The 11,074-nt window shown below is 41.6% G+C and overlaps 1 protein-coding gene across 5 annotated transcripts in view; it reads right to left on the minus strand.

The window, feature by feature from the left end:
- Nucleotides 1-496: 496 nt before the first annotated feature.
- Nucleotides 497-11,074, minus strand: part of tp53bp2a (tumor protein p53 binding protein, 2a) — a 28,717-nt gene continuing 18,139 nt past the window's right edge. For 4 of the 5 annotated variants that reach the window (XM_015052348.1, XM_015052326.1, XM_015052340.1 and 1 more), the window contains 11 exons: nucleotides 9,837-9,884; nucleotides 8,678-8,861; nucleotides 6,821-6,943; nucleotides 6,591-6,712; nucleotides 6,107-6,506; nucleotides 4,603-5,459; nucleotides 3,783-3,920; nucleotides 2,384-2,517; nucleotides 2,093-2,259; nucleotides 1,727-1,926; nucleotides 497-1,637 (listed from right to left, as the gene is read on the minus strand). In XM_015052348.1, coding sequence (XP_014907834.1) covers nucleotides 1,596-1,637; nucleotides 1,727-1,926; nucleotides 2,093-2,259; nucleotides 2,384-2,517; nucleotides 3,783-3,920; nucleotides 4,603-5,459; nucleotides 6,107-6,506; nucleotides 6,591-6,712; nucleotides 6,821-6,943; nucleotides 8,678-8,861; nucleotides 9,837-9,884 — 2,415 coding nt within the window. In that variant the 3' untranslated portion in view covers nucleotides 497-1,595. The remainder of the gene's footprint in view (nucleotides 1,638-1,726; nucleotides 1,927-2,092; nucleotides 2,260-2,383; nucleotides 2,518-3,782; nucleotides 3,921-4,602; nucleotides 5,460-6,106; nucleotides 6,507-6,590; nucleotides 6,713-6,820; nucleotides 6,944-8,677; nucleotides 8,862-9,836; nucleotides 9,885-11,074) is intronic. The other variant, XM_015052354.1, reaches the window with a different exon arrangement.

Raw genomic sequence — 11,074 nt, forward strand, 5'->3', positions numbered from 1 at the left:
CAATCCTATTCAAGTCTGGATTCTGACATGGCCGCTGCAGGACAGTCACAGAGTAGTTCTGAACCTCTCCTTTGAGGTCTTGGCCATGTGCTTTGGGTCATTGTTCTGCTGACAAACGAACCGCTGGGCCAGTCTGAGGTCAGGAGGAATAGTCAGTCACTTTCTTCTGTTGCAAAACGTTCCTAAAGCACGCTGCTGCCACCTCAATGGTACAGGCTGGAAATATTTAGGTGAATGTGATTTCTTGGTTTTCTATTTTTAATGAGTTTGCAAGAATCTCAAGCTTTTTTTCCCCCCCCCACATTGTCATAATGAAGTATTTATATGTAGAAGTTTGAGGAAAGAATAACAAAACACAACTTCTAATAAAATGTGAAAGCTTTGTGAATACTTTCCAGATGCACTGTATTTAACCATGTTGTACTCCAAATAAAAGTAAAGCAAACAAACAAAAATCAACCGGAAGACAAATGATAAAAACGTTTATGAGACGACGTTAGTACAAAGTATTTTATTGTAAATGTTTAAAATACTACAATAGTGTGTTTGTGATGAAAATGCTAAGGAAAATAGTAACAAAAATAAATACATCTGCACCAACAGATATGTGATGAGCTACCTTTGTGGATCTTACCGGTTACATCATTTTTAAGATTTTATTTTTGGCTACGCCCCGTTTGACTCACATTCTAACCTTATACACGTTTCCTCACAGTGACTGCAAGAATTTAAGGCTTAAAGTATAAGCCTCATCGTCCTGCATTACTATAGTATAATGAAATGGTCATAATAAAAATATATATGTACGCCTTAACATTTCCTTTTTTAGTAAAAATAATTAAAAAAAAAAAAGTCTCAAGTTTGAAAATCACATCAGTTTTCACAATAACTACATTTTCTATAGCTGGATTTTTACTGGTTTTTATGTGATGAAAATAGAAAAAGATACATGTATGGCTGCTCAACCAGGTGTCAGTGCAGAAAAGCTGACTGGGCCACTAGGCGTCATGGACCACAGGACAAATTGCAAGGAAGCAATCAAAGTTCATCATCTCTTCCTCCTCTGGTCATTTCAGTCTGAGTTTCAACCAAAACAACAGAGGTACAAGCCGATATTTCAAGGCAGATTTTACAGGATGGAAAACTGCTTTAGTAACCAGAATGTGTCGATACCATCCTCAGCTGCTTTTTGACATCATGCAACGTTAAAACCAAAACGTGTTAGAAAACAACCAGCATACAGGGAAATATTTTTGTAAGAGAATTGTTTCAGGACAAAAACTGAATTGTCGCTGAAATTTGGGATTCTGTCAATGCAAGTGCAGTTTTGGATAATAATAGAAACGGAAAAACACACACAGAAAAAAATACATTTTGCCTCTTATGTCCAGGAAAGAATAAGCGAGATAAAATTCCTCTGTTGGAGATAAAACAAAGTGCCAGAAACAGTTGATCCTTCATATCGGTTGGTCTATTCTCGTTTCTTCATTTCGGCGGGGTCCTTTCCCTTCCCCCAGTCTTTTAAAGCCTTGGTGTGGAGGTGAACATGTTCCACAGTTTCTGCCAGTGCGGAGCTGTGCTGAGATCCACAAGTTTTAAGCCAGGGTTCTTTGTCTTGGCTTGATTCTGGGATAGAGCTGTTTGAGAACACACCCATGTCAGTAATGCAAACGTCTCGATTACAATTCTTGTGTTTTAAGATTGATTGTAGAGGCTCATAACTCACCCCTAGCAGGTTACGAGGAATGTAACCCTCCGTGTCGCCCAGACGGGCCCACCACCAGTCGATCTCGTCTTCATCCTCTCTGCGAACAATGGTCATGCAGTCTCCCTCACGGAAAGACAGCTCATCGGGATTTTCAGTCATGTAGTCCCACAAAGCATAGACCACGCCTCTGTTCATTATTCCCATCTTCTCTTGCACACCTGAGAAGTCAAGTTGACACAAAGATAAATAGAAAAAAAAAATCATATCAAGCAGCACTTTTTGTCAAGAGAGCAAAAACTACCCAAGAAAAAAAAAAAAAAAAAAAAAAAAAAAAACATGTAAAAAGGCGGTAATGGCCAATGTTAGAAAACAGTTTTTACTGACCATAAAGGAACTGCGAGCACTGAGTGTAACCCTCCTCCATCTCTTCACATTTATCTGCTGCCGTCTGCATGTCACTGTAGGTCATAGCGAAGACCGCTGCACCTGACTCCACCAGAAACTTGCACACTTGTACGTTGTTGCAGGATGCGGCACAGTGAAGAGGGGTCCTGTAAAAGGGGGATGGACAAAATGATCAAAAAAGGCTAATGCGAGTACGGTACACTCCCCAACCTCCCAAATAACAGCTACAATCATTTCTACATCAACTAAGTCAGAGACAGTAAAACCTACCAGCCATCGCTGTCTGCAGCGTTAACGTTGACGCCAAACTGGACTAAAAACTTGACGATCTCTGTGTGTCCAGCACACACAGCGTTGTGTAAGGCTGTGATGCCTTCGTCGTTGGGCTGACTGGGATCCTCTACCTGGGTTTGGAGAATGAAGGGAAGCATGTTTAACAGTTCCTAAATTGGGTAAAACTTAGAACTGGACTCTCAGCTTCGTTGTATTTGCCGTCATAGAACCTCCTGGATTAGGAAATGTTGTCCATGTTGACAAAAATCTGACAGTAAAGCTTAGGCTTCGCTAACTTTACACGAAATACAAAGTGTGATGTTTACGGCCAGTGATACTAGCCATGCTATTATACTAATTGTGGTAAATCTTGTGCTAAAATACTACAGACAGCCTAAAATGTTAGCTGTGTTTAATCCCTACTTTCAAATATTAGTGACATCTTGTTTGACTGCAGGTGTGTAACACCGACTGCTCTCTCACACAGTGTGATACGGTCTGTGTGCCAAAATCAGAAGATTAGCATTTGTTCTTATAAGAAAGGAAGCTTAAGGCAACGGCTCCGTTGCAGGAAATAATTCTAACAATCCAACGCCATAACATAATTTTATGGTGATAGATTATTATATCTAACAATGTTATTTTTGAATGAATGTTGCTGGGGAAAAGAATATCTTATGATCTGGGGAATTTCCACAATTTAAGGTGTTCAAAAAATAAAAATAAAACAGAACAGAACTATCCTTTCCTGTATTGATGTGTACCAGCAGCAAGTTAGATTGTAAATGGAAGCATGCATATTTACACAAATTGTAGAAGAAATATAAAACAGAAAAATAATAAGACACAGGTGAAATAAGGGTAAAATCAGTTATGTGCATTTCAAAGGATTTTTTACATATGTATACATATATATATATATATATATATATATATATATATATATATATATATATATATACACCTCTATCCTACATTGAGATGTGTTTTACTGAATTTGTAACATTTGTCTGTTTGAGAAAATCATGTTTTACTGAATAAAAATGTTTTTTAGGAACTGCATATTTCCTTTATGTATAAAGCAGAAAAAAACCAAACAAACCAAAAACAAGTGTTTTGCTGTCATTTCAATTCACTTCAATCAGAATAAACTAAAATCTGTAACAGGTCAAATCTTTACAAAAAAAAAAAAAAAAAAAAAAAAAAAAAGGGACCCGAAATTATCCATAGAATCTGATTAGTGCAGCTCTAATTTTGCAGTCATGGGATATTTAAATATAGTGACCATGAACGTTTTTTTGTTTGTTAGATTTTCTAGCTCAAACCCAAAATAAATAAAATAAGGCGGGGGGTGGAAGCAACAGAAAATGTTTCATTTGATGGAAAAAGGCCTTACCTCATAGATGATTCTCTGGACCAGGTCGAATTCTCCCTCCAAAGAGGAGTCCAGCAGCAGAGCCAGAGGGTTGAACTTCACCCTCATGCTGTGATCGATGCGTTCAGAACCAGGCTTGCGCAAATTAGTCCTCTTTCCCTAAAAAAAAAAAAAAAGGTAGCTAGGATTTTATCATCACTTAAAACAAACAGCCGTCATGAGTGCAGCCTGTGTTGCTGAAGCGTCTGCTCTCAGTCTGCTCAGGTCGCCTGTGGATCAGGGCAGTGAAATGTTTTTCCAGCTCTGTGCGCATGTTAATCCAGGTTATAAGTGAAAGCACAGGGGGAAAAAAAATTGTCCTCCCTTTGTTATGCAACTTGATTAAGAACAAAAGTCCTTTAATTTTTTATGCTGGTTACAGAGGTGAGAACAACTGAACCAGAGGGAGGAGAAAATGGGTCATACTACTTTTATCCTACTGATTTGTTCTTTCAAAACCTTCCACATCTCCACGAAAACCGCTTAGCACGTCTTTTTTTTTAACAGCTTAGCAACAACAAAAGACAAATTGGTGTTTATTTTTGAATATATCCTCTTAGTGTTAGGAGAACAGGACCCATTTTCCAGAAAAACAATAGCAGTGATTTACAAGGACTTCTGGTTATATAACAACCTCAGATCAGTTCACCTCCACTGACCAGCAGAACTTGCACAAACTCACTCATGACTTGCTCTTTTGGAGATTTGAAGGAGTTTTAAAATAGACCACAGAATAACTGAATGCTTTTGAAAACAACAGAACATATGGAAAATAGTTGCTTAGGATGATGACGGTTCGTACCGGAGGCAGCGTGACCTGTCCGGTGACCTCAGGCGCCTTCATGTTAAACGTGTCTTCTCCCAGGCTGTCCTGCTCCGCTCCGCTGGGGTACGGCGGCGGGGGGTATGGGGGGAACTCTTCAACAAAGCTTTCGAGAGGCGGAGGAGGTAGAGTGGGCATCGTGTCGTCCACGCCAGCAGTGGGTGGCGGAGGGAAGAGCGCGTCGTCGGGCCTGGGAGCCGGATGGGACGGAGGAGGGGGTGGGATGATGAGCTCACAGTCTGGAAAGGCTGAAGGAGGTGGGGTCTGTTCGGGCGTGGCAGGAGGCGGGACGTTGGCGCCGGCCGAGTGCGACGGCAGTTCTCCTCTCTTCAGAGCCTGACCCATCTCTGATTGGGGGACTTCTGCGATGCTTTGCGGGTTCTGCACATGCGGCCCCGCAGGTCCGTCTCCCGCCTTTTCTGTTTCTCTGGCAAAAGCTGGAGTGGTTGGCATGGTAGCGGCGGTCTCCATTGCTTTTAGGGTGGTCTTCTGATAGCGCAGCTTCTCAATGTTGGGCCCTCCTGGACCCTCTGGCTCAGTGATGGAGCTGCGTTTCTTTAGGGGCCTCGGAGCGTTGTAGAGCTTCTTTCTGAGGGCCTCCAGGTCACCATCGCTCTGGTGTCTGTAGGGGTTGGAGATGAAGGGGAGCAGCTTGGTGGGGCTGAGAGGACGGGGGATGCGCTCCGTTTCTGGCTGGGGGTCCTCAGACACGCTGGGACTCCCGCCGTTGTTCCTGACACTGTCAACCTCGTTTTCAGGGGCCGGGGAGCGGCGCTCCAGGTACGGGTTCTCCAGGTGTTGGGAGCCTCCACTTGGAATCACTGGTTTGGGATAAACTACAGGAAAATACAGGAAACACACACTCAGTTTGGTCATCAAGAGACAGGCTGTGTTGTTGCTGGGAAACCGCTATGATCACAGAAACCCACAGTATGTTGAAGTACATGGAGGTGGAGTCACATCATTAAAGCCTTAAGTCCTGGATTTAGTATTTACTGCTGCTACCAGACTGAACATGCCAAGAAAAATCAACCAATAAACCTAATTGCAACATTCCACAGGCTAAATATAACTAAAATGATAAAGGGAAAAATAATTACATTCACCAATAACAGTTTACGGACCGAGTAACAATGTCTATAGAGTACCGCGCTTTTTCCTCCTTTTAACTTTCCACTAACATGCCTAGAAACAGGAGTGTGACCAGCCAATTGTTAGCAATGACCCACCTTCAATAATTATCTGCTGGACAATTTTCAAATCTGCCTGATGGCATGTCTATTAAAAATTATTTTTCAATGGTTTTCTGTGATATTAAAATTTTCTGAAAATGTAAGTTTTATGCTTTCAGTGGGTTCACATTTGAATCATCAGTCTATGTCATAAATCTAAAAAAAACAGATGTTTTAATTAATGACATAAATTCACTTTTCCGTAATCATTCTAATTTATTGCGAGCCATGATCAAAATGAATATTCTCACAGCTGGTAAACCCGTTGGGGCGGGTCTGAGCCCTGTTGAGGGTTCCCTGGATCGCAGACTGGAAAGGCTTTCCTGAACCGGGCTGCTGAGTGTATATGGTGTAAATGGAGCGAGCGTCTGCCGTCGACGGCAGACGCTCGCTCCAGGACGGGAGCTCTGGGGTGAAAGGTCGGACCGTGGCTGCAGGCGGGGCGTCCTGCTTGGAAGGCAGCGGGAGTGTCTGGCTTTGAGAGGGTGGTAGAGGGCTGCGGCCCAGGGCGGCTGGCGGCTGCTGGCTGTGGGGCTTCGTCTTGGGGAAAGTGCCCGTGTTCAGGCCCTGCTTGCTGTAGGGAACAACGCTGGGACCTTTTGGTTTGGTGGGAACAGGAGGGGGCACCTTGACTGCGGATTTCGGGGCAGACTGGATGTTATGGAAGAGAAGGAAAACTTTTTAGATGTGAGGAAGCACTTCTATCGGTTAACACTAGACCAGTTTTTCTCTCACTTGTGCATCCCTGACCAGGTCTTCGCTGCTCTGGTTCTTGCGAAGGGAGGCAGCGGGAGCTTCCGTCTGCTCAAACATGGAGAACGGGCGCCCCTTCCTGTCTCTCTTCAGTTCAGATTCATCTGATTATACAGTAAATTTATTTATTAAAAACGACAGGGCAGAAGGTTGCTAAATCAGCTCTTACATTGTTCTGGAAAGAATTCAGATTCTGTGTGTAGTTCTCTTACCTTGTTTTGTGTTAGAGTTGGAGTAAGAGGTCATCCGTGGCAGTGTTGAAGCTGGGCCAGGCCCATTGACCTTTGGATCTTGACCTGAGGAGTTCCAGTCTGCCGGCTTCCCAGGCTGCAGACCTGAGGAGGAGGAAGAGGAGGAGAAGGAAGGGTTGTTCAGATAGTACAATATTCCTGACATAAATAACGAAACCAAATCAACCACACTAAACTAGAAATGGGGATAACTCATAATAAAACACAAAGTTCAGAGAACATCTCCCCGCTTATGGCTTGCTTTTGGATGACTGGATAAGACTGAGCCAATGGCCAAGTATGTCTGCAGTCAGATGAGCCATAAACCACGGAGCACTTGCTTCCAGCGAGATTAGCATCACAACCATGGGAAAATGAGGATATTTCCATAAGACTTGCAGGAAACCAAATGAAGAAGAGTCGTACATCAGTGCACATTGTGCAAACGCAAACAGACTGAGTTTGTCAGTCTGTTCCGACTGTCAGCTCAAGTGAAGGTTATGCATTTGTTCCAACTGACCCATTTAGAGATGCAGAGAAAGAACGGACAAGGAAAAAAAAAGAAAGAAAAAAAAAAATCTCAACAAGCGAAATTTACGCAAATGGCAGAACAACACATGCTGAGCTATCAAAATTATAAGCAACATCAAATGAAAAGTATCTAAAATGTTTCGACGCAATAGAGAAGTCCTGAAAGCACACACACGCACACAAACACGAGTGTGTACCTTTTCTTTTAGCCCGCAGCTCTTTCAGAGGCTTAAGCAAGAACATGGCTTCTAACGGAGATGCATTCAAAGACAAGAAAAGTAAAGCAGTCTTAAAACCTTCAGGTTTCTTTTGCTCTAGACATGATGTTGGCCGAGCCCAGGCACTGGCACCCCTGAGGGGCCATGCGGCGAGCAGCGCAGCCTCCCGGAGACAGATTTATACTTTGCTCTACACTTCAGACGCTAGAGAAGAACTGGGAACAATTGTTTATAAAGAACAGATTCTTCTTTGTCCCCGCCCATCCCTCTCTCTCTCTTTATCTCTCTCTCTCCCTCTTTTCTTATCATGCTGCACATCAACCCACCATGCAGAAGTAATCGCATGCAACAGGACAGTCTGGGGAAAAAAATAAACATGTTACTTTCACTGCCTTCGTGCCGTTTTGCTAAAAACGGACAAATGTAGGTTGATGAAGACGCAGCGGGAATGCGAGAGTGTGATGTTGCTGATATTTTTGTAATGAACATTTTTCACATCTGATGAGATTTTATTTTAATACTATGATGTACACAGATGGTCTATTATCCACAGATGAATGCATAAGAGAGTGACTCAAGTGAATCTCATCAGACAGTGCAAAGCAATGTTTTATGTTGCACTGGTCCAGTGGATTCGATCTCAAAAATTTCACTACTGAAATTTTTTTTTCAGTAGTGAAAAAAATTCATAGAAAAACACTCCCCCAAGTCACTGCAAATATTAGCCTACAGAGATCTTCAAGACAGTGGGGAGAAACTATTTGTCCTTAAAATAAAATGAGAGATAATAGATCACACCAGGCAGTGGACGAGGAAACTGGCTACCTTCTGAGCTCAAACTGACTTCACACTCGGCAGGAGTATCAGTCTGCTCTGCTGCTGCAAAAAGCAGGACATGTCCCCCAGAGAAAAAAACAAACAAAAAAAACAGCAAAATAGGTTTTTAAGCATTTCAGTAATGAAGGGCTTCAGTTCAGAAGTTGCTAATACAACTTTAAATCGATCAGCTGTTTGTAATATGCGTGTATATGTTGTTTATATAATAAAATAAGACAAATCAGGTGGTTGCTGCCTAGTCAGAGGTTCTCACCTGAACTAGCCTTGCTCTGGGAGTCGCTGCCTGGTAGAGTGGCAGTGCCGTCTGGGTAGCCTGGTTTTACAAGCAGCTCGTGCCTCGATGGACCTCGGGGCAAGGTGGATGACTGGATGTAAGGGCCGACTGCTGCCACACGAGACGGACCGGACTGCGGCCCGGCTTGGCCATCAGAGGGCAGCTGTGGTATTAAGAGAGCAGAGGAGGGGAAAGAAAGGGCGGGAAAGACGAAACAAGACGGCATTTATTAGTCAGACAGAGGACGTTGGCAGCAGAACAGGATGGAAAACAGAGAAAATTCAACACATGAAAACCTAAATAAACAATGTAATAGAAGAGAAACTAATGATTGAAATGAGTATAACAAAAAAGGTAGAAAAAAAAGAGGAGATGCTCTTTTCTGACTTGTAGGTGGCGCTATGAGATGCTGACTTCAGTGTTCAAGACGTGGGAAAAAAGTATTTTACCACATTTGAAATCAATAAGAGTTAATTTAAACCCACTAAGGGGTTTGCTGAAACAACTCATCACTGCTTAAGATTTTATTCAGGGTGTAGTGATGAGGTTTTTCTAAACTAAAGAAGTGCCATCCAGTAACCTTTTCAGACCAATGTCTTAAAAACTACAGGTGCGAGTGACAGTTGTCACATCTGTGAAGCAACCGACTTCAGGGTGGCTACAAGAGCTGATAGTCCAACAAATTAACCAACTAATATAAATTTTATATACAGAAAAAGGGTATAATATTCTGTGAAATTATCATATTAAAAATATTTCTAAATTGAACAGATGTTCCATACTGTACTTTGCATCACTTGTTAAATGTACCCAACCTGTTTGATCTGAAGTATAAAAACAGACATTTTAAAATCAATCATAAGCATGAAAGCAGTGGCTAAAATTGATTAAATAATAATAATAATATTAATAATCTTTAACAGTTTTCTTACACTGTAGACTAAATGAATTGGCTGAAATTAACATGATTTTTTTGAGTTATCAGCCAAAGATGACCTCTATAAGAAAATGAACATGCTTCAAATGTCATGCTGAAAAGTAAACTAAAACAAACATTGTTGAAATTTCCTGTGTAAAGAAGTCATGCTTCTTAGTTGTGATTAGAAAGCAGATAAAGCTGCAGTACTAATTTAGTTACCTGACGGTGAGCGTCTTTTGAAGCCCTCTCTTTAGCAGGATAGCCATTCTTGAGAAAACAAAAAGCACAAACATGCAAAAGCAGTTCAAAAGACCAAATAATCCTTCCTGTTCAACATAATATTAGCCTCTTTGTGTTCTCTAGAGGGGGAAAAAAAAAATGTAGCCAAGATCATGTGGGGACGACTGAGCATCGTTCTTCGGCCAATAAGTGGCGACGACGTCTGCCAGTCCTTTGCAGCCGAGCTGGAGAAAAATGTGGCTTTGGGTGTCTTGTGTTTTTGTGCTGGTATGAAAGGGGACCACTCATTATGATTCAAGGCAGGCTGTGGGTAAGGCACCTTCTCCCTAGGGCCTATTCAGGTTTCCATCTCTAAAAACGCAGAGAGACACACACACACACACACAAAACCGCAAACGCTTCCATATACTGACCCTGGTTTTAATAGAAATGTCAAGAGGGTTTAAACAACAAGCTGGGATGCTTTAATGCAGGCTGTATGTTGCTCATTAAAAGCTTTTAGCAAAACCTCACGATATGTGATATGCCAACTAGGTCATTTATTATTTATACTCCAACTTATAGGCCACTCAGACACTGCAGGCTGATAGATTTTATTTCTACAAGACAAAGTTACACATCAGGATGGTTAAGTGGATTTTTGTGCATTTATTGAGTTATTGATTAGACCCGAATTTGATAGGAAGAGAAAGTAATTTTGAGAGACAAAAAAAGAACCCACATGTTCAAAAGGATTTAAATCAAATTTTTTTAAAAACATGAGAAAGCTGCAAACCATAGACATACAAAAAAAAGGCACATTTTCATTCCACACTTCCACCGTAAGGCACAAGTAAAAATGTTATTCCTCACAGTCAGTTTTACAAACAAGTCTGTCGACTCCCAATTACAGTCCCATGGCAACATGTGTACAAAACAACTCCTGGAAGAGGGAAGAGTGGAGTGGAAGAGCAGGGGGAAGGCGAGGCAGAACATTCAGTACTTTTACTGCCAAATAGACGAAGCCAAAGAGAAAAACCAAAAAACCTCAGCCGGCCAAATTCTAACAAGTACTATATATTTCAGCTTTTATTTCATAAATGACTCTTAAAAACATAATATAATATTTGCAAAATGGTCATGTTTCTTTAAGAAAACTGGTTGCTCTTGTTTTTTTTATTTTTTTTTTTCTTGAGCGAGAGCACAAAAAACATTCAGTAATCAGACGTAAACTCGCA

This window comes from Poecilia latipinna, unplaced genomic scaffold (genome assembly GCF_001443285.1).
Source record: "Poecilia latipinna isolate Pla-1442-1.1 unplaced genomic scaffold, P_latipinna-1.0 Scaffold53, whole genome shotgun sequence".
In the NCBI taxonomy this organism is placed as follows: Eukaryota; Metazoa; Chordata; class Actinopteri; order Cyprinodontiformes; family Poeciliidae; genus Poecilia; species Poecilia latipinna.